The sequence below is a fragment of the Theropithecus gelada genome, chromosome 11 (assembly GCF_003255815.1).
Source record: "Theropithecus gelada isolate Dixy chromosome 11, Tgel_1.0, whole genome shotgun sequence".
Lineage (NCBI taxonomy): Eukaryota > Metazoa > Chordata > Mammalia > Primates > Cercopithecidae > Theropithecus > Theropithecus gelada.
Window position 1 is genome coordinate 122,508,775 of NC_037679.1, and position 24,700 is coordinate 122,533,474.

At 33.3% G+C, this 24,700-nt stretch overlaps 1 protein-coding gene across 11 annotated transcripts in view; it reads left to right on the plus strand.

Moving 5' to 3' along the window:
* CCDC91 (coiled-coil domain containing 91) overlaps positions 1-24,700 on the plus strand; it is a 398,587-nt gene that overhangs the window by 298,910 nt on the left and 74,977 nt on the right. For all 11 annotated transcript variants that reach the window (XM_025403285.1, XM_025403279.1, XM_025403278.1 and 8 more), the window contains one exon: positions 9,177-9,290. In XM_025403285.1, coding sequence (XP_025259070.1) covers positions 9,177-9,290 — 114 coding nt within the window. The remainder of the gene's footprint in view (positions 1-9,176; positions 9,291-24,700) is intronic.

A 24,700-nucleotide genomic window follows, 5' to 3' on the forward strand; every position in this document is an offset into this window, starting at 1 on the left:
TAGGTCAAGGAGTTGTATCTCCAAGAAGACAAACAAATGTTTCATATCTTTAAGCATATTGAGAGGATATATACAACTAGGAGATAATTTGGGCATTAACTCATAATAATTATTTACTCAGGCCAATTCAGTATAGCTAAAGTGACACTGTTTTCTTTCTTTTTTCTTTTCTTTTTTTTTTTTTTTTTTTTTTTTTTTGTGAGATGGTCTTGATCTGTCACCCAGACTGGAGTGCAGTGGCGCAATCTCAGCTCACTGCAACCTCCACCCCCTGGGTTCAAGCAATTCTCGTACCTCAGCATCCCTGAGTAGCTGGGACTACAGGCGTCTACCATCATACCCGGCTAATTTTTGAATTTTTAGTAAAGACGGGGTTTTGCCATGTTGACCAGGCTGGTCTCGAATTCCTGCCTTCAAGTAATCAGCCCGCCTCATCCTCCCAAAGTACTAGGATTACAGGCATGAGCCACCACGCCCAGCCCATTGTTTCATTTCTGAGATCATATCTTAAGTGGCCTCACATGCTTTCACACTGTTTTGAAACCCTGTTCAGCTTCCATGTGAAAAATCTTGAACTAGTCTACTGGAGAATGGGAGACGACAGAAGGAATAGACAAGCACTCTTATCTGAAGCCATGCTAATAGTAGCCAGCTACATTAGATTGAGCGGCTGATTGCAGATAGATGAAAGAGCCCAGCCAAGAGAAAAAAGAACCACACAGCTGAACCCATCCCAGATTGCCACCTTGCAGAATCATGACCTAAATCAGAGATTGGCAGACTTGTTCTGCAGAGGTCAAGATAGAAGGCTTCATGGGCTGAGAGGCTTAATTGAGAATATTATATAGGTGCTTATATAATGAGAAAAAAAATTGTATTGAAATTAAAAATATATTAATAATGGATTACAATTTTTAATATAGATCTAATGAAAAGAGTAGAATTCTCTTTGGGGTAATAACATTTGCTTATTTAAAGCTAGTTATACCTATCATGAAAATTGGTCACAAATGTTCATTAGTTGGTTGTTAATGCTGATCTGTAATGAGATTCTACATATTTAATCTTTAAAATGTCTTTTCACACAGACAAGTATGCTAAATATTTATAGTAATAAATGGATATATAATTTTGATTGGGTATAGTCATTACTTGGGAGGCATTTATAGAATTCTAGGTTCTCTTAATATTTTCCTTTTAGCATGTCATTGCAGTGCAGATCAATTACTTCCAGTTGAAAGTTAGATGAAAGTTTCTCAAATGCATAAATGGATTTGGAAATATAGAAGCTTCCTTTGCACTTGCATCTATGTCTGGAACTTCTGGAACTGTAGTTTGAGTTCATAAATGTGTGGAAATAGAAGCCTTACTTTTTTTTTTTTTTTTTTTAAGCTGTTAATGCATAGGAAGTGTATAAAGGAGCTTGACTTTACTTGTGATTCAAACAGTGTTGAGTATAGTTCAGATGACTACCCCATAGTATAAGTCTTGCTGCAGATAAGAGCTATTGTGCATTGTAATTTTTTATTTAATTCATTAAGAAACATTAGCTTGAAACAAAAGCTAATGTCTTAAGCTATTCATTATTTGGTAATTGTGATTGAGTGGTTCTTCTTATTCAGAAAAATTTTCAGTCAAAGCCCTGAGCTCAGAAACAATCACAGCAAATCTTTACTACTGCTAAGCCATTGGGCTGCTGCATACGATGGCAAGTCAGGATATTGAGCTTCAGTTTCAGACAGAAATTAATAGAACTGACAATGGCCTAGTCCACACAAGCAAAAGAAGTTTACTGTTAGTAGTACTCGTTCAGTAATACATGGTAAATTCAGATATTTTCTTCAAAACACTTCCTGATGAGTAACTATGAGTTTTAAATAATTTACTTTTTCACAAGTTTTAGACATTTGTTCAACTAAGCCTTCTTTCATTCCACACATATTTTTACTGTCATCAGTTGTTAACACATCTTAGCAGATTCTAAGCCAGGTTGTACTAAATTAGTGTTTCTCACCTTTTTTGAAAAGTTTCCTACCTATAGTTGTTCCATGTAGACTATTCATAAAGCCTAAGTTTGAATAACTTCAAACTTGGCATTGATTCCTGAAATAAATAATTCAGTGAATCATCTGACTCATAAAGAGCCAAGAAAACTACTCAAAAATCATTTACTTTGTTTTTTAATTGACTATTGATTTTGCTACCGATGACCTCAATCTCATCAAGCACCTGTTCTCACAAAAAGCTGTTCACTCCAAACAAGTTCCTTTCTTCCCCCTCAGGAGAGCATTTATCTGGCTGCTTTAATTAAGCACAATTTTTAAAACTTATCATTGGTAAATGGCTTTTCTGACTTGACTAACAAATGATCCACTCGGAAATTTAATTTTAGTTGAAGCATGTGTGTGTGTTTATGTATGTGTGTGTGTACGTGTGTAAGAAATCTGTTATCTTGAGGGATTTCAAATTTTGTAATTTTTCGATGATTGCTTTCCTGTTGAGAATATTGTGATGAGTGTTTACTCTGGTAATATAGACATTTATTATTTCTTTTAGCACAGTTATGGTCTAATTGCATAATAAACATTTTTTTGACATCTAATCCATTATCAAAATAATCTCACTCTACTCTGCCTTAAAAGTGCAACGAAGTCATTTTTTCTTGTTTTGGGATGATAGACATGCAGTGAAGTTAAAAATGATAATTCTGTTAAATTAGGACAACATTTGTGGCACTGAAATGCAGCCAAATTATTACTACATCACTATAGTTTGTAATACACCAAACAGCAGTATAATTGGATAAGAATCATGTCATGAAATATTCTCTTTTTTTCAACATTAAAAAGTGTAAAAAGTATTCTAATCTAGTGGATTGTACCAAAACAGGCAACGGACCGGATTTGGCTCATTGTTAGTAGATTGCTGATCCCAGGTCTACATAAATGGTTGTTATTTTAAGCCACTAAAGATTAATGTTGTTGTTACATGGCAAAAAGTAATATTTTGCTATAGTTTTACCCAAATCCATAATCTATCTGAAGTGGGAAGATAGGGGGACTAAAATATCTATGTGTTAGATTTTGGAGTGGTTCTAAGAAATAAGGCAAATTCCTCATCCTCCACACTGAAAACTCAAAGGTAATGCCTGAAACTGTAAAATTGCAATAAGAATGTTAGAGATATTGAGAGAACATGAAACAGGGGGAAAAAAGAGGTTAAGTGGCTTCTTTTGGGAAATGGGAAACTGTTAAGGATGAAATTCATAGGGATGGTTACACAGGGACTTCACCATTATCGAAAATATTCTACTCTTAACTGAGGGGCACATGATGTGCTGTGCATGGTATTTTATTTATCTTATTTTGTATGTTAAAATTTTTCTTTACATATATTAACATAAACAAATTTTAAGGAATTAGAGAGTTAAAATTTTATTCAAGAGAATACAAGTATTGCCGGGCGTGGTGGCTCACGCTTGTAATCCCAGCACTTTGGGAGGCCGAGGCATGTGGATCACCTGAGGTCGGGAGTTCAAGACCAGCCTGACCAACATGGAGAAACCCCATCTCTACTAAAAATACAAAATTAGCCAGGGTGGTGGCACATGCCTGTAATCCCAGCTACTCGGGAGGCTGAGGCAGAAGAATCGCTTGAACCCGGGAGGCGGAGGTTGCGGTGAGCCGAGATCGCGCCATTGCACTCCAGCCTGGGCAAAAAGAGCAAAACTCTGTCTCAAAAAAAAAAAAAAGAGAGAGAGAGAGAGAATACAAGTATTGACTCATGTTTATCTGACTTGGAAGTCAACTCTAACTTACTGCCTTCCTTCATTTTTTTAAGGCTTATTATCACTTTGAGAAAATCATGCTGCTGATCATGTGAAAACATTTGCAGGGATAGAATGTAGGATACATGAACTCACACTGAGGGAGAAAGAAGTATTTTAATCCCTTCATAAGTAGCTGTTATAGTATTCATGAAAATATTTTGGTAGCCTTTCTTACTGTGATTTATATTATACTTTTAAGCTACATGGTACTGTATATCTATTAAATTTTTAGAGGATTAAGATTGTGAGATTTATTGATACAGTTTACAGATGGGCTTGCAGCTCCTTCCTAGTAAATTAACTTTGGCCTTGGTTGAGAACAATAGAGAACAACTTTAAAACTATGTGTGTTGCAGGAAAAAAGTTCATTGTATAATATCATGTAATACCACATTTTGGCCCCCATTTTCCCTCTGTCTTGAGTGCTCTTGCCCTCTTTTACCCTGTTTTATCATGTAATGTATTCTGCCATGTTATGATGCAGTAAGAAAGCTCTTACCAGACATGGCCCTTGGTCTTGGACTTCTCAGGCTCCATAACCATGAGGCAAACCATGGATCAATTTTCTGTATAAATTACCCAGTTTGTGATATGTTACAGCAGCAGAAAATGGGCTAAGATATCTATTTAGTAATACCTCTGAATGGAGACATTATGGTTACTAGAAAATTACATTTCTGATTATACATGCTTGTTTCATTTTGGGGGTTGCTTGTTACAGACACTAAAATGTCACTTATTTTCCTAGTATTTGGTTAAAAAAACTGCATCCAATACAAGGATTATAGTTTATTACCCCCAAATCACTCTACCCATACTACCAAATATTAGTTTTTCTTAGTAAGAATGGAATTTTGGACAATCTAGAAGACTTTCTCCTAATTTTAAATGAAACTGTTCTATTTGTACATTGGGATTACAAACACAGATACAAATTTCTGACATATATACCCTAGATCAGAGTTGTTGGCTGTGGACATAGGATGATACTGTATGAGTAATACTTTGCCCATATAGGAAGGAAATGAAAATGTGTCTATTCTTTTCTTTGTTTAGACCAATGTTTAAGGGTTAGCAACTTTTGAAGATGTTGTGCTAATGAGCTCGCCTGTTTCCTTTTGGTATGTCATTGGGGGTGAGGCAAGGATGACTATGTATGAGATTAATAAAGACTATGTTTGTTTGCTGACTTATGTAAAGACTATACAAGTGGCAAGAAGAGCAACCAATCTATATGCTGTTATTGGTAGCTCTTTACATCTTGGGTTGCTGACATCAGCTGTAAGCCTTCAGGGTCCCCATACGTGGTCCCAGCCTTCCTTTCTTTCCACTTTTCCCAAGAGAGCCTTCATTTGTAGCCAGAAGCCTCAAACATACACTCAGGTTCTATTTTTGTACTGTTGTACCGAATGTCATATAAGCTATTATTCCTAAATAACATTCAGTATGAGCTACTTATATGGATCCCTCGGTCTTCATCTTCTTTACACACACGAAACACCTATTAAACCTCAAGTCAGAGCTCACCTATATTTTTAAGGTTTTCTCTGACCGTTGTAGACATTGTGATATCTCCTTCCTTATAACTCAAACAGTATTACCACCACTCATTAACCACAATGTCCTTTAAGATCTCTTTTAGCATACTGTTATTTCAGTTTCTGTGCATTTATATTTTATTTTCACAGGTAAATTAGAAACTTATCAAGAGATAGACAAATGTAGCTTCAGTTTTTGGGACTATTTTTTATACAAAATAGGTATTTAGGACATATTTGACAAATGAATGTATGAACAGAGTTTGCTACCAACCACAAACTAGAACCCAGTATAACATGTGATATCTCATCTTTGCATCTCTAGTTTATCACTCATTTTCTAAGGTGCATTTCTACAACCACATGTAACTTTTGAAATAATACATAATTAGATAATATGCATATATTTTGTATAGGAACAAAAAATAAGTAAAACACACAATTTCTCCAGAAAATTACACAACCACATAGTACTATGGTTTACAACCCACAGACCAGAATTCAGTTAGTTGGTGATACTTGTTTTCTGTAATTGAGCTATGTTTACAATCCTTAACAAAATTGCCCTGATAAAGGGCAGACAACCACAGACATTTTACTAGTTCATGATCCTGTGATTTCTGAAATGTATGGTAGATTCAATGGATACTGAAGCATAACTATACTTTTAAGCAGTAAAGAGAAATTATAACATCTCGTATAAAGTATCATATAAGCTTTTAGCCCTGAATGACTTTCAACATGACCTACTTAATCATAACAGTATAAAAACTAATTCCAGTCATTTATTTTTAAAAAATAGTATATGGAACTTTCTCCACATTTAAACACTAGTTAGATTATCATTTGGATAGGATGTTTCTGCTTATATTTTTAGATAAAAATATTCCAATATGACAAGAAGTATGACTGATATATTTTCACAAATACAGCATAACATATATGCAATTGAGTACCTTTCATTCCAAACTATTCACCTTAGGATAGTGTTTCTCAGCTGGAAGCCATCTAGTGGGTAGATACTAGGTATGCTGCTTACACTCAGGATACTCCCTCACAGCAAAGGATTGTCAGTAGTTCCAAGGTTGAGAAACCCTTCCTTAAAGAATATACCATGTGCAGTGGTGGTGTTATCACCAAAATATTTTGGAAAATACTTTTCAGAATTTCCTATTTGAATGTACTTATTGGTGGCAACTGTTTATTCCTTGCAAGCTATGTTTTATTTTAGATTACTTCTCATGACTCCCAGGAATGATATATTTAATTTATGGAACAAACAAAACATGCAGGCAGATATTCACATACCACTTGCATACACGCAAACAAAATGTATTAATCAGTTCTAACTAATTCAGAATTGGGCCTGATTAGAAAGTGGAAGGCTTAAACTTTACTTTTGTATAACATTCAAAGGAATAATTTATAGATGAGCAGTTTTTCAGGATGAGCTTCACAACCTTGACTGTCACTTAACTCCCAACTGGGGAGGATAGAACCAAGGGAAATTTTGTACTGTAAATTGTCCTTTGCCAGCTCAAAAACAAGAAATTGTAGAGCCTCAAAAATTTCAACTGAGAAGGTATTAATAATATAAACACTCAGCTCCCTCAAAAGTGTTAACTGAATAACTTTCACTAACTCTTCATGTTTTTCTGGTTATAGCCCATTTATTTAAATTGATGCTTTTTGCTTTTGATCATACAGGCCTGGTCAGATTTACTAATATGCTTCTTATGACAGTTTTTTATCTGCAGTTGTAAAATTTCAAAAGCCCTGAAAACTAAAGATTTTTATAACTCACCTGTTAGCAAAACCTGACTTGAACTAATGTGAAGCTATTAATACCTTTAATTTACTCATATAATGTGAATATTCATATTCTTCACTACAGAATTATTAAGGTGTTTTATTTCAGAGAGCTTAGTATGTAATATTTTTATCTTTCTAAATTTGAATAACTTCAAATTCTAAATTTGCAAGTGTGAAGTCAATAAGAATTATAATAGCAGATGCTAAATAGTTTTATTCTCATGTGTTTCTTTTATAAATTGCTATAGTTTTTCAACTTTAATCTTTTGAAATAATTATGGAAACAACTTTGTACTCTATCAATGGAACCAGCATTTAATGTACTCAGTGACTGAAAATAAAATAGTGAAATTTATCAAAGAGTTTCAGAATTTTCAGTTAATTTTATAAGGAAGGGAATAAAAAAAATAAGTATACCAATATTAAAGTGGTAGACGATAAGATCAAGCAAATGACAAGAGAAAACGTGTGTATTGCCAATATTTTTATAAATTAAATGCTCAACTCACCTAATCTTTTAAAAGTACGGGATAAAATTCGATATCATTCTCCCCAAGTAGGCAAAGATTGTAAAAACCTATGAAAATAAATGTTATCAAGGATGCAAGAAAATAGCCATTCTTATGAGCTGCTTATAAGAAGAAATTTGTACAAAATGTCAAAAGATATATTGAGTTTAAATCCTTTGGCCAAAAATGATTCCACTTTTTGAATTGGTTCAAAGTAAGTAACTGCAGTGTAGCACAAAGATACATATGTGGATGTTTGTCACTGCTGTATTTTATTTAAAATGACCAAAATACCCATGATTAAAAATTGGTAAAGTAAATTATTATGTAGCCCTATAATATGATATAAATCATATTCATAGAAGAATATGTAATGTCTTAAGAAAATGTCCAAGATATATTCTAAATAAAAAATGCTAGAGTTTAGGAAATAGTATGTACAGTTTATCCCATCTTCTTTATATCCAAGTGTATATATATGTGTGTCTTGCTTTGTGTTTATATATTTCCACATCTCCATTTTTTACAGTAAATAGATTTCAAATACAGAGTCCTTTATATTATTTTATATTTTCTGAGTTACATATAAATATCTAAAATTAATTGGGGAAAACTAAGCTAAGTCATACATACACTCCACAAAGAGCAGAACCTCCAAGAATCAAAACTGAAGCAAATATTCTGAGAAACTCAAGCCATTTTCCAATTGATTGCCTTGATGTCCAGTAAAAAAGGTTGGTACCTATAGATGGGAATGAAAAAATTTTGCTTCGTGGCATTCATTCCATTTCATGATACACTATTATAGCAGAAAATATCATGACTTCCTGAGAAGTGTTGTAGTTTTACGGAATTTTAGCTTTCTTTCTGTATTTGCAATTCTGAAATCTCTTCAGTACCTGATTACTATTTCAATAAACGGAGAGTACCATTTCCCTCCCTGGATCTCTCATTTCAAATATTAGCACACTGGGTGGAATTTTTACCTCTTACTTATGGTGTCCAGCTCACAGCATCTTAACCTGGCAAGAGGACCAAACTAGCTGTAAATCTTACCACTCAGACCACACTTGATTATTGTATGATGGCAATATTAAACGTGAATAAAACAGCTAGAGCATTAGAGTGTTCTTGGAAGAATAAACACAAGTTGGAAGTCTTATGTGGATAGTGCAAAATACAGGAAGGCAATGAATCATGTAAACATCAAATGAAAGGTTGGTAAGGAAGCCATTGGAGTCTGTCAGGCACTCCCTGCAATAAATGGCATATTCCATTCCTTTCCCTTTCACTCAGTTTGGGAAAGGGAGTTCTGTGAAATCTCTAAAAGATCCCAAAAGATTTTGTAAGTTCTTATTCCTGTGTAAAGGTACACTTTGAATAGAATGAGCTGAAGCCCGCTGAAGAGGATTTTTAGTTTATACAAAATGGACACAAATATGTCATAGTGCTTACCTCCCTGACTGTTTTGCCTTCTCCCACAAACAGGAAACTGTTAAGGCAGCAATAATAGAAGAGCAGAAACGAAGTGAAAAGGCTGTGGAAGAGGCAGTGAAAAGAACAAGAGATGAATTGATAGAGTATATAAAAGAACAGAAAAGGGTAAGTATCTCCTGAAGAGTTTTAATTTGTACTTCAGTAAACTCAGTCAGTGACTTCCATACAATACCATGAAATTGTAAAATATTTAAAATGTCCTCCGTCATCTAACTTACGAATCTTCATCTGAGGATATTTTCTGATATAATTATATATTCTGATAGTTATGTCTATAAACATAAATCCCATCTGTCAGCAAAAAGCAACAGTGAATAATTTCTTGGTAGACTCCTAGAAATAACCTATAGCATTTCCAGTTTAGCTTTACTCACAAAGATAATAGACAGTTCTACATTTTTAGAATCTTTTGCCATACATTTGTTAATTTCTTATATTATTTATAGACATGTATATGCATCCTTTAAGCTTTCTGACTGTATTTACACTGTAGTTCCAATGGACATAATTACAATTAGCAAATTCAGGCTCTTCTGCCATAGTGCCACTTCAAAACCAAAACTCAGAATATGCTTGTAAGAGTTTAGAATGCATATTAAAGCTTTGAAACAAATAACATTTTCATACAATGTGGTTTTATTAATGTTATTCTGAGCAGTAGCTGAAGATAATGGATCTAACTTGATTTGTTGTCTTTTCAACAAATCTTCAGTCCTCTAAGCAATACACAAAATAAGAAACTCTTTAAAATTAGATGTTTATTGTAATATTCTCTGTAATAAATATATATATAAAATAAAATATATAATAAAATTTTTCACATGCAGTGTTTTAGGATGTTTTCTTTATATGCTTAGTGTATGTTATATATTATATAAATATATTTAAGTATTTGTGTGTAAATATATAATATATTGCAAACATATATTGCATTACATAATGTAACAAAACAAACATAAACTGTGTGTATGAGGTAATTTGACACATAGCTAAACTTAATTGGTGGTCAAAATGGCAAAATAAATAGAAAACGTACGATAAGATATTATCCTGCATTTGGCAGTTCAAGAAGTGAACTAAAAGCTCATGACACTACTTTAGTCCTATACTTTTTTTTTTTTTTTTGAGACACAGCCTTGCTCTGTCACCCAGGCTGGAGTGTAGTGGCGCAGTCTCCGCTCACTGCAACCTCTGCCTCCCAGATTCAAGCAATTCTTCTGCCCCAGCCTCCTGAGTAGCTGAAATCACAGGCAGCTGCCACCATGCCCAGCTAATTTTTTTATTTTTTATTTTTAGTAGAGATGGGGTTTCACCATGTTGTCCAGGCTGGTCTTGAACTCCTGACCTCAAGTGATCCACCCACCTCAGCCTCCCAAACTGCAGGGAATACAGGCATGAGCCACCATGCCCAGCCATCCAATGCTCTTAACTTGAAGTCAAATATGGTATGATACAAAGAAAATCCCCACCTCCTGATGGCTACAATTAGGTTTCAACAAAGGAGAATTTGTCACCAGAGTAAAAACTTGCTGTCTTTCCAGATAAATTAACCATTCACAGAAACATTTTATGTGGGATTAAATCTTTGTACAGTTTACCACAGAGTGTTTTTAAAAGCATTTTCACTCAAATTCCTGATAGATGTCTAACCTTCTAAAGAGTAAATTCTGAGCCAAAGAGTCAATTGACTTTTCAAGGAGTATTATGTGCTCAAAAAACTCCTATTTCCATATGTACCCACAAAGAGTTTATTTTAAATAATATTATTCAAAAGTAATCATTCAGCAAAGGAATTACAGGTACATTTATATGCATACAGGGATTGCAATTGTGAAAGAACTTAAGTATCAAATAAATTCAAGACTTCTTGTGGGTATATCCTTTTTTATCATCTCTTTTTTAAATTATTTATTTTATCTTAGTAGGAACACTTAACATGAGATCTTCCTTTTCAAATTTTAAGTCTATAATACTTTATCATTTACTATAGATGTACAGTGTTGTACAGCAGAGCTTTAGAACTTACTCATCTTGCTTGACCGAAACTTTATGCTGTTGTTTGGGTATTTCCTGTTTCTCTCTAGCCCAATCCCCTGGTATCCACCGCTCCACTCTGATTCTATGAATATGACTAGTTTAGATACTGTATATAAGTGGAACCATGCGGTATGTGTCTTTCTGTGACTGGCTTATTTCACTTAGCATAATGCCCTTAAGGATCATCCATACTGTTCCATATTGAATCAAAGGGTTGCAGAATTTTTTTCATTTTTAAAGCTGTATGGTATTTTGTTGTACATATATGCCACATTTTTTATCCATTCATCTGTCAATGGATATTTAGTTGTTTCCACATTTTTAGTGTCTTGTCTTAATAGTATATCAATCCTTATTAGTACCAATCCTTATTTGAGTTCTAAATCTGAATGAGAAATTATATAACAAAGCAAACTCATTCATAAGATTATTTTAGACTAACATTTCTTCGGTTGAGATGGAAGATTTTTCTTGAAAGAAAAGAATTTTAAAGATAATGTTACTTTTTTGTCAAAGGGAGTTACGTGGTTACCATAAGAAGTGCCTATAATAAGAATAAGAAATGCCTTTTTAAGAGATATCTGGTCCCCCCATGAAGCAAATTAACTTTGAAAAGAGCTGACAATGAATTCAGGCATTTAGTCTGTGTGGTCTTGCAAATCATACTAAAGGCCTAATATTCACTTGTATTAGTCAGTAAATCAGTTACCACATGCAGAGACATTATTAAAATAACAGCAAAGAAACCATGACATTAGGTTTCATTTGCACTGAAGTTCTACTTCTCTTTGCTTGTTTCCTTATATATTAAGGAGAATAAATTTAAGACTTACCTTACAGAGTTGCTATGAGTTAATACATATAATAAAATAGCAGCCATAGTAAGGACTCAATAATATATGTGTTATGCTAATTATCATCTTTACCATGTTATTTACAGAAAATTGAAACAACTAGCAGCATTATTGTTGCTAATATAAAAATGTGCTCTTTAGAATAGTGTTTGGTGTTCTACTTCCTCTGAAGTTTACAGTATGAATTCTAAAATTTTATTTCACTTCTGTTACAGAATATTAAAACTGATTTGATCGGTATACTTGTAGGAAATTTATTACTTACACTTTGGGATTTTAAAGTTTCATTAATAACACATACTGTGGCATATTTTTAATATTTGAATGTTTGTATCTTTCCAAACAGAAAAGCTATAAAAAAAAAAGAAAGTCAATAAATGATCTGAAATGAAAGCACCAACTAATTACTAGACCTCTTACATAAATTTTTAAAAATTGAGATTCTCTATATTCTTCTTTTCCAAAAATGTATTTCAGTGTTTTGAGTGAAGTTTTGTGAATATCTTGGGGTTTGGAATATTTTCATAGACAAAAAAGGTATCTCAGGGTTTATAAACTAATACTTAGGAAAAACAAAAGTATTTTAGTAAATTCATAATCTTCTTGTCTGTTTTCCAAAAGACTAAGTTAGGGCAACTCACATCTACTTCTTCTTTTGGAAGATGGATTTCTATTTACATCAGAGAAGAACACATTTCCAGAACAAAAATTTTCCTTTCCCTTCTCCAGGACTTTTTTTTTTTTTTTTTTAACTAGAGAGTCAACTTGAGATTTTCAACATTAGACAACTTAAAAGCCCGATAGACCTTGTTTCCAACTGAGCTTGAATATCAGTCTGTGAAATTCTGTTCTTGAAGTTTTTGAAAATCTTTGAAGGAAGAAGTCTACTGTTGTATTAGGTCCTACCTTTTATGTCTTTTGTCCTTATAGTCTTTCATTAGGCATCATCGTACTTTTACAAAATTCACTAAAAGTTTGAAATGAAGACTTTTCCAGTACGTCTTTTTTTTAGTCTTGTACTTTTAAAAGACAGAAAAACACAGAACGAAAACTTCAAAATGCTTAATTTTTCAAATAACATGGATTATCTAACAATATAAACACAGTGGATTTATAAATTGCTATATAAGGTTACATAGCTCTTTCTGTGTCTCTGAAATTAATAAGTATTTAATAAGTTATCCATTCCTGTTTAGTAAAATTATACTCAGAATTATACTAGAATTAAAGTTAGAATTCTACTGAGAAAATTTTAATTTTAAATGCTATTTGCCAATTTTTGTGTGTCAAATCAATAGAGATTTCACTAAACTTTATAAATAACCTTGTATTTGTCTGGTCTAAACATCTTAGGACAAAGGGGATACCTGTACATGTACTAATTAAGTAAAGTATAATTTACATTCAAATTACATCCTAAATTATTTACTAAGTCAGATACATAGTACTTGTAATATTAGTCCAAGTCATAATCATAACCAAAAATTACTATGGAATGAAAATATCCAAATAAGGAGAGCTTTTAAAATGATCAACCGGAAAAATAATTTAAATCAATGATGAATTAGTTTTAGTGCTAAAAATGCCTTTCTTATAAGAATTCTACCTCATAATCTTTTTAGAAATTTCTCTGAAAAATCTCTCATGCTAATCCCGAGGAAAAAAAAAAGATCATTACATTGAATTTACGACTTTACTGTGGAATCAAAAAGATAATCTGTGGCCTCAACACTCATAAATTTTCCATCAAACTTGGCAGAAATTATCTAATTTTTAATGGATTTAGACATTTCCAATATAACTTATATAATAGAGAAGAAAAGGCAAACAGGAAAACCTAAAAAGGTTTAAAAATATATTTAATGTTTCTGTGGATCAGCAAGGTACCTGCTAGTACAGTGATTTGCATTGAAGGACCATATCATATTTTATTAAAATTAAAATTTTGGTTTCAGACTCTCTTCAATCACTATAAATTCTGTAATAGAAGTTGCAAACTACAACTCATGGGTCAAATCCAGCCTGCTGCCTGCTTTTGTAAATAAAGTTTAATTGAAACACACATTCATATCCATTCATTTTTGTATTGTCCACTAACTGATGTCATGCTTCAATAGCAGAGTTGAGTAGTTAAGAGAGACCATCAGGACATATAACCCCAAATATTTACTATCTGGTTCTTTAAAGAAGAATGTTTATCAACTCCCATTCTAAATCATCAAAATTATCTTGCAAGGGAAGTTTCTTCCTTTCAGCCCTTTAAAATTTTTATTCGCTTATTATGCCTCAGGGTAACTAGACAATTGAAGTCTCTTAGGTGCTATTCTGGAGAAGATTTCTCTCTATGTATTAATTGCCAGGTAAGGTATTATAATACATCGTATCTGATCATTAGTGCCATAAACTTTATTTTATAAATGGAGATGGCAGAAAAATGAGATGGGAAAGAATACATCCCTGACACTTCCCTAGGGAGGAACAATTTGTGATTTATAACGACTGACAGCCCTTGCATTAGAACGAAGAGTTCCAACCCATCCCACAAGTTAAGACTGTTACACATGAGTTTGCTATGAGGAAGGAAGTGTGAATAACATTCAGCAAGCAACAACTACTCACAGCCAAGCAGTGATTCCTAAAAAATAAAATCTCATCCAAATGTAATAAAATATTATTTTTCCTCTTAAGAAACAAAATTATTGCCTGTGTTTTCTAAATCACCTCCAGGAAAATAACCTTCACTTTAGAATATCCTTTTAATTTAGGTTTTTAGAGAAGAGTAAGAAGCAATTTTCTTTACTTCAAAGGTTTTGTGGTCAAGGCATTGTCAGAATTTTTTAAATATAAAAGGGCTCTTTTAATCCAGTTTTGCTGCAATATTCTTGGGCGTTTGCATCTCCAACTATTAAAAGATAATATTTACACAAAATGAACTTCCCTTATTTTCTGACCAGTTACACAGTTAATTGAATAAACCATTATTTCAATATAAGTTATTTAATATCTCATGGTCCCTTACTTTCTCTTCTTAGAAATATGGAAATCTGACTAGCTGACCTCTAATGACTTTTAAAGTCCTAAATTTCTGTTAAGACTATGAGTAACATTTTCCTTGACAGTTGATAAACCTCTTGAGAGGTTTTAAATTCTTGATATAAATCAGTTGCATCATAGTAGTTACATTATGTGGCATTTATACATTAGTGTAGAAAAATGTCACTTTCCTGGCATTCCCTAGCCTCCTGCCCCATTCTCATCCTAATTACTCTTCTATCCAATCTGGAGGAGGCTGTGTAGTTGTATGTGCAAGAAGTAGCTCATTAACAATTCAACATCTGTGGTCTAAAACATCTGCCCTTGTAACTTTTCATTTGGGTCTCATATTTGAAAATGCTTTTATGTAACCAACACATATTAGAAATCATACTATACCCTCACATTCATTGTTGCCTGTTTTCAGGTGTACCTCATTTTTTGATGCCAACGGGAATTTAGCCTTCTCTGCATAAGCCATATTGTAATTTAAATCAGTAGAAGTTTACCTTCCAAAGTTGTATAATTGTATCCATTTCAGGTGGGACAATAAACAAATGGAAAAATATTTGGATTTAGAAAAATAGCCAGTACTAACCATCTTGCCAAATGATGTTTCAACTAGGTCACGAATTTATCCTTCTCCTTAAATTAAAAGCATAGGAAATTTGATTTGAAAGAGAGGTTAGTGAAGCCAATGAAGTAAACAGATTTTAAAGGTTTTATAGTTGTTTAAGCTTCATATAATTATGATTTTAAAACTTATTCACTATTTTTCTATCTTAAACTCTTTAACAGCTTATTTCACAAATTATACTTTAAAACCAAATTTATTGCTATCTCCCACTTTATATTTTATCAGTCTTCTTGATGGTCTCTCTTGTTTTGCTGTTCTCACTTGCATAAGAACAATCTTGAAAAAGCTTACTGATGTGTGGACAATCACACACTTTGGTGAGACAACCCTATTCGTTATTTCCATTTCAACTGTGGTAATTGAGATGATGTTAAAGATAAAGCCCAATTCTTAGATTATATCCCATTATTCCTGTAGCAAGGAATATAAAATATGGTTTAACTTGTAAATTTATGCATGTACACGTAAAAACTAGTTTGGTGTAGTAGTTAATGCGGTATTTTTCATTGGTTTTTGGATGGATTCTAATCAAGGTACAGTGAGCATAAAGACTTTGGAGGCATCTAGTATATGAAAATGTTTATCTCTCTTTTTACGTAATGACTCAAAATTGTTCATCTAAATAATCACTTCTTGAATTACTATAATGGCAGCTAACTTTATTCGTTGGTAAAATGATTTAACTTTAAAAAACATGTATTCACTGATGCAGGAGAATCACTTGAACCCAGGAGGTAGATCAAAAAAGCTGTGCGAGACCAGAAGCACCATGTCTTTTAAAGCTTAAAGCCTTATTTTGGAAGGAAAGTACAAGAACATACTCCTTAAGGAATTACATGAGGTCAAAATAATAGCTTGAAGCAATAATAGACACCACTGGCACATGACAGTGCTTGAATAAAGACCAAATGCATTATGCTGGCAATAATTGACAACAAAATTCTGGAAGATCACTTAAGACTATGATGATCAGCTTGGACTTTTGGTTTCTGTCAAATGAAAACTAAAATGTGGACTAGACTATATAATAAAAAGAGGAAAAATAGTCTGTGAGAAGCCAAAGGATTTGGTTTCTTAAAAGAATAAGCAAATGTATATATACAAATTTTTGTAAATAAGTCTATTTTCTAGATTCTTGATATACCTTTTAGATGCAATCCTAGAATATCTGGGCTCACAAAGCTCAGATTATTGGGGGCAACAGACATGGAGGGAATTTTTTTTGGTTTATTATATTGATAAAGCCCTTCAGCCACCCTTAGAAGTTAAAAATGTCTGTGTGTGCGTGTGTGTGTGTGTGTGAACGTGTAGGTGTATGTATGTGTGTGTGTATATATGAAAGTGTGTATGTGTGTGTGTCTGTTTGAAGGACCTTTATTTGTGAGCTGTTTATTAAGGGCCCACCATTGCCTTCACTGTTCTCACTCCAGTCCATACTATTAAACTGTTTAGAAGGAAATGGAGAATGAAGTGTTATTACAAATTGCCTGCATCTTAATCTGTCTATATATATCTATATATTTACACAGTGTGCATCTGTGTATACTTTTCACTATCCCATCTTAAGCTACATATGGAGAAGCTTCAGTATAAATTTTTTTTTCATTCTATAAAGAAATATTATGAATACCTTTAATAGTTGGAGCACTGTGCTTAGGCTACAAGGACAAATAAAGTAACCAATAAAGAGAGCCTATATCCTAGTATTCTTAATAATGATATATATTTGTTTAGCAACTAAAATTTATAAAGTTTTTTATATGTTATTTGACTCTTACAATGTATAATCACTTGCATGTTTATTATTATTTTGTAAACCAGAAAATCCAGATGATAGAAATAACGTTTCTGAGATTACATCTAATAATGGCATATAGCTAAGACTTGATCCAGGTCTTTTTCTACTATATCACACCAATGGCCCTTGTCAACTTCCTGTATACTAGCCATTTCACTTTACTATCTAGGATGAAGCCAATATCTGAAGAAAATTATTAAAGCCCACAGTAGTTAGAACCAGTGAAGAGTTACAGCTGTAACATGAACAGCTAAGAGAACTAGAAGGGCTGGAGGTACTCAGTAATATGGAAAAGGACTGGCCAAGAAACAGTGAGCCCACATGTCACCACTATGTTTTATTATATGCTTTAACTGTAAAACTATGTTGTTTTTGTTTCTTATGTAGGAAAAGATGATGACAGTTTCATGGAAATCATTGTTCAGAGTGAACTATTAAAGATATAACCTTGAAGAAGAGTTTCAAAGATATGAACTTGTTCAACTAAGAAAGAGTTGCTTGCTGTAAAAACACAGCAATATAGACTCCCAGAAAACAGTACTACAGTATCACCTTAAAACTAAATAAATACCAATTAAGTTGAGTATGCATGCATACTCAACTTAATGGAAATTTAAGTTAAGTAAAATTAAGTAAAATGTTCTATATTAGAAAAAAATATAAAAAAACACCATTTATTGGGTCCCAGTTTGTCCAAGATACAATAGTGGGTGCTTTATATTTACTGTCTCAATCCTCACAACAACCCTAAAATAAGACCTCATTTTACAGGTAAGGAAAATTGAGAGTCAGTGATATTAGATAACTCCCCAAGATCAGTAAGAGGGTCAAGATTTTAACTTGGTTCTGTTTGACTACAAACTATACGGTGAGATTGTAGGATCTTCCTTGGTAAATTTTTAAGACCGATTGAATAATTTACGCATTCTTTGTCATATAATATTTAGGAATTTTTAGTTTTTCCACTAACAGGAATTTAGTATACCTTTCTGTTTTTACAGGCTCCATCTAACTTGTGCCTTTTCAATAAGACCCAGATAAACTGGGAAGAAAAGTAGAACTTTGGTCAAATGCCTATATGTGTGCAGTGAACACAAAAGCAGCTAAGAAAATACTGTTTGTGGATTGTACTTTAGAGAGGCAGGACTTACATGCATGGAATATGCCTCAACATGTAAAGATTTTCAAAAAGTACTAAAACAAGAAAACATAATAAACATACACTACCTGGCTGTCTAACATCAATATATAGCCATTGCCAATATTTAAACCTAATTTTCAAAATACATTCTTCTTCCATACTTACTTATAGTAACAGTAATATCAACTAAAATAATAATAGAAACTATCGCTTATAAATCAAGCTATCACTTATAAAAACAAAAATATGCTCACTCATTGTCTACAGAGAGGATGACCTGAAATATTTTGTGGCACCCAACCACAAGACAAGTATTGCTGAGAGCATGAGTGGTCTGATCATTCAACTTCTGCTGTCATAATCATCTTGAATCTTTGTCCATGTATATGAGAGTCATTTGATATGGCTTTCTACTTGAGCATGCCCGATTTAATAGATTGGTAGATCAGCTAAAACAAGTTCATTTTGGGCAGATCAGGTCACATTTGTTTTTTCACAGTCAAATATACAATGTTGAATAACACTTAGGAATGAGCTAAGTGCTGCTTTTCAAAGGGATAAGATTTTTCTATCTGATGACTTTGTTCCAAAACCTTAGAGATTTCTACTGGGATTCCTCTATTAGAACTTGCCACAAGCTCCGCATAGCATCTCAATAAACTTCTAACACCCATTGAATCTATTGCTCATTAATTAGGGCCAGGTAGATGCGCTATAGTCTGGACTAGCAAGGAAGCCTCCTTTTGCTCATTAATTAGGGCCAGGTAGATGCGCTATAGTCTGGACTAGCAAGGAAGCCTCCTTTTTTCTGGGTCCCACTCACAACTGGAGGCTTTCAGGTCACTTCATAAATAGGTCAAAGCAGGACTCTCAAACCAATGTATAATACCACAAAGTTCCACCTAGCAATGTGCCTCTTTTTCTTAGTAGTAGGAGGTGCAACATGCAGGAAGTTGCCTTTAACTTTGTAAAGTCTATCCTGGTATACGCAAGATCACTGGACCTCCGGAAATTTTACAGAAGTATAGTTCTTACATTTTCATGTGCTATATCTTCCACCTTACCGAATTCATAGGTATACTTCGCCAAAGATTCTTGAGTAGTTATTACTTCCTGGTTTCTAGGTTCTGGACACATATGTCATCAATGTAGTTGTCATATATGATGGTGAGACACCAATGATCTTTGTGAAATATATTGTGGTACAGAGCCAAATAATTTATATAACCCTGAGATGAAATGGTTTACTACTGTACCTGTCATATAAATACAGCTGTTACAGTTGTTCTCTGTGTATTGAGATACAGAGAAAAAGCATTTGCCAGATTAATAGTTGTATACCTGGTCCTAAGAGCTCTAGATGTACATTTTTAAATTCACATCTATAACAGCAGCTGCATTTGAAATCACTATCTGATTAAGTCTCTTATAAATCACTCTCCTCCAATGTCTACTGCATACTCTGGAGATAACTATGTTATGTGTGTAAGGCCCAATTGGGCTAGGTATGAGACAAATTCAGATGGAAACTTCATTCACCATTTGATTCTGATAACATCCATTCTAACTAGTAGTACAAGGCGGTATTCTAGGTCTTCAGTTTTAGTCTTGGTTCAGAGTTATTATACACTGGTACACAAAAGACCTGATATGTCCCTTTCTCCAGTGGAGCTACCTAGATGAGGAAGGCCAAACTGAAGATTTACAGTCTCTTACCTGTGATAGTATTGCAATAGACATTTTCAAGGATGTGCAATCTCCTCTTCACTCAAAAAACTCTGGGCATGTGAATTGACTCAGGACTGGACATTGGAGAAGACATTACAAATTTTTGTTGTAGTAGCTCATGTCAGGCCTTTGTTCATTAAGTTTGGATATTTTTATAATTTTAAGTTGGACTTTTTGGGTTGCCTATCAGTTTTGTTCATATGGTTCATCTGATCAAGTACCCAAAGCTAATGTCCCTGTAGGTCAGAGCATTCTGATTACCATTTCCTCCTGCTTCTTATAATTAGGTGTGTCTACTTGAGTTTTGCTACCTCAGCGTCCCATAACATTGAAAGCCATGTAGCCCACCAGCATTCGTAGCCTACAGAAGACAGACACTGTTGTTCACAGACACTGACTTTTACCTTTCAAGGAGCAATGTTACAGAGTAAATGGTGGCCTTGATTATTGCTTGAATTGAGAATTTAGCATCACAAGACTTTAATTATCTTTTTTAAGCTGTTGTGTGAAATTAGTGTGTGTGAAACTAATTTTGTTTTTGAACTCTTCATGGTCTTCATATTTTTCCATGTCCATAGCCCCTGGATCTGGTAATAGAAGAATCCAAATGTTGGGCCACTGAAAGTCTTGCCTTCAGTGGTCACTTTATTTCAAGTAGCTGTAGTTAATTATTTGTTACTTTGCTATGGCACGCTATGAACTACCAGATTTTACATTTTTACATTTTACATTTTTTACATTTTACATTTTTTAAAGAATACCAGCTGGGTTTTTACAGCCATCAACCCTTACAGAACCAGGTAACTAAAATCTTTCTGATTTTCCTGAGGTTATATTGTCTTCAACCACTTCTAGAACCAATTTATATTATCAACCAGGGTTCTTCTTTTAAATAACAGAAGCTGCTTTCATCTGGCTAAGCAGCAGAGGAGTTTATTACAAGGATATTAGGTAAGCAACCAAGTTGTTAGAGGGCTGGAAAACCAAGGTTAAGCTTCCATGAACAATAGCAAAAACTACACTGCAAAACTGGCTAAAGATAAACCACTCTTTGCTGCACATTCCCATCAAGCACTAGGAAAAACTATTGTATAGTTCAATCATTTCCATCTCCCAAATTTGGATACTTCTATTATCATCCTCACGAGCAAAATAGATGCTATACAGAGACCTCTAATTCCTCATTTATGAATCAAAGTCTTGCACATTTGATTCTGGTTAGTGGAGCCTTAGGAGCAGAGCAGGCTAGATAATTGAGTTTTCTGGGTTTTATGTAGGGGAATCATACCTCATAAGGTTGGAAATTTTTTACACATAGGGAGGATATCAAAAATCAGAAAACATTACAAATGGCCACTACATTCTTTCGTAATTTCTCCCAAGTTGCTATGGTTACTGAAGAAATATTTTTCCAGCTTTTTAGTCTTTTGGCTAATTCTAAAACTGATCCTTTGAAGTTAAAACTAGGTGGGTTTCATTCTTACTAGAACAGAACATTAGCAATTGCTAGGTTCATCATCTTGTAGAAAGTTTGCAACTTGGCCACCATAATATCATTCTTTTTCAAGTAATCTGAGATTTTCTACAGTTAATGCCTAAGTTATACAACACTGTTCAGAGGATATGCGATACTTTGGATAGATTAGGTTTTGGGTTCTATGTAGTTGTACTAAAAATAGTTCTTAAGGTGTGTGTGTATATATGTATATATAGCGTATACATACACATATATAGGTATATATAGGGTATATATTCAAATATATGTATATATGTGTGTATATATGTGTGTGTATATATGTATGTAGGGTTTTTTGTAAATTTTAGTGATTAAACTTATGATTGTGTTAATCAACAGTGTTTCCCCCTGATTACTCAGGGATATTTCATATATGTTAGTAATAGTACTTTTTTCATAGAATGATGGCCACAAAGTTTACTAAAAAAAGAGCTTAAATTTCTTTCTACTAAATTCATCTAGAATAGATTTCCATTTTTTCTTGAGTCCTTGGCATCATCTGTTCTCTGTTTTTATTGTCCCTGTAATCAATTAATCTGTTTCTTCTCTCCTCCTCCCCATTTTCTTGCTATTGAACCTGTTATCCATGGCCTCTGCTATTTTTCAACTCTGATTGTTAGTATAAAACTGAAGAAAACAATGAGAAACTAGACAGCAGAGTACTGTTTATCAAATTAAGTCACATATATTAAGCTTGAACAAGGAGAAATTTCCATCTTAACTTTGTAATAAGTATACAGGTTTTCTGGTATCTGTTTTCACAGGTTCTTAACATATGTTTGATTTTCTGGTTGTTAGAGAAGGTTGTGGCTCAGGACATTATACTACTAAATTGCAAAGTTAGATTCTACCAACCCATTTGAGTCTTTTCCAGATGACTTTTTTTCCAATGTGGGGATGATTTTATGAACATTTGATTTGAAGTAAAATATTCCAAGATAAGCCCTATATCCAGCAGTGTACATTGAGATTGAGTCATAAAATAGTCCCACTATTCTTTTCACTATGGTTTTTTATTAATTTTTGCTGTATATCACAGTATTTTGCTGTGTATCACAGAATACTGTGATTAATACCTTGTACTAGGAGCATATTAATCATATCTTCTTTGCCATTTTACAAAAATTTAAATGTATACTTTTTATTCTTCTGTGGGGATATTTGACGTTTAAAATAACTTTATGGCTTAGTTTTTCCTTTGTCGTTTAGAGTACTTATTCATTTAAGCTTTAGTGTGACTATAATATATTCAACACTTTGCTTTTGTCCTCAATATTTACTCCATTCCTGTGGTTCACATTTTCCTTTTCTTATGTATCATGTGTTGAAAATGAAAATATCTTGTCTGGGGTGGAACTTAGCCATGGAGCTAAACAAACATGCCCTCTCCTTCTGCTCTTAGTTGGTTTTACTGGTTAAGTTACTTAACAATCCTGTTAAGAACAACAAGAACAGCTTTACATATACCTTTCTGCATCATTATATAATCATAGTTAGTAAGAATCTCTTTCACTTCTTCCACCAGTGTGCAGTGTGGTTCATTCACTCCTTTTATATTCATGACTCACACATCAGTAGAGATTATTGAAAATAGCATACACATTCAAAAATGAAAGCCCTTGAATTTAGCGAAAGAAATTAAGCCACTTGAACAGAGTTTCCAAAACTCAAAAGGAAACTGTGATGATGTGAACAAGGCATGTTCTTCTCATGTCAGTAGCAGAGTGCAAGAGAGAAAGCCCAAACAGGTAAACATTGCAAGCTTCTGATTGTGCCTTATCTGCTGATATCTCCAAAGCAAGTTATATGGTCAAGTTCAAGGTCAAGAAGCAGGGACGTACATTCCATATACCATGAAGCCAAAGCATGTCACACAGTCAAGCTCAACATCAATGGGTAAGAAAGCCTATTTATCCCACAGAGGTGAGGAAAAAGAATGGCTAAATATTTGCTCAGTAATTATTTAATCTACCATACCACCCAATATAAATTAGCTATCTTCTCTCCTACCAACCTTACTGTATAATGTCACTACTCAATTTTTTCTTCTTAGTGCATAAAACACTTTGAAATTATGTTAATGTTTTTATCACTCACTATTCATTCAGTGAACAAATACCATCAAATACCTAACATATGCCAGGTAGCACTCTGAGTGCTGGGGATATATCAGTAAATAAAACAGACAAAACTTCTTGTTAATTATCTTTTTCCCCTACTATAAAATATAAGCTCTAAAAGAGAAAAAACCTCATTTGTTTTATTCACTGCTGTATTCTCAGTATGTAGAATAAGCCTGAAACATAACAGATGTTTAATGAAATGTTGTTTAATGAAGGAGTTCCATTAAACATTTATCTAATCTAACTCTGTTTGTTCAAATTCCTTGCTCACTAGGCAGCTTTCTGATTGTGATTTGTTTCTAGCATAGGGGAAGGTTTTATGGTCAGTTTTATGAACTTGAGTTATTTCAAGTCTTCTCTTAAGAAAAAGATCTATGCTTGGTATTTTGATAAATCTGTACCTGCATAGCTGAAAAGTCAATCTTGAATGTAGTAAACTCACAGACGTAAAACCACCCTGAGTCTGAGCAACTTCTATTGGTTAAGTAGTATACCTTTAATTCCCTTCTAAGCAGATGCAGTTATTAACAGTAATGCAAAGAGTTTTCACTTGAAATATATGGCACCTCATTTTTCTTTTATTATTATTATTTTTTTATTATTATTATTATTATACTTTAAGTCCTGGGGTACATGTGCAGAATGTAC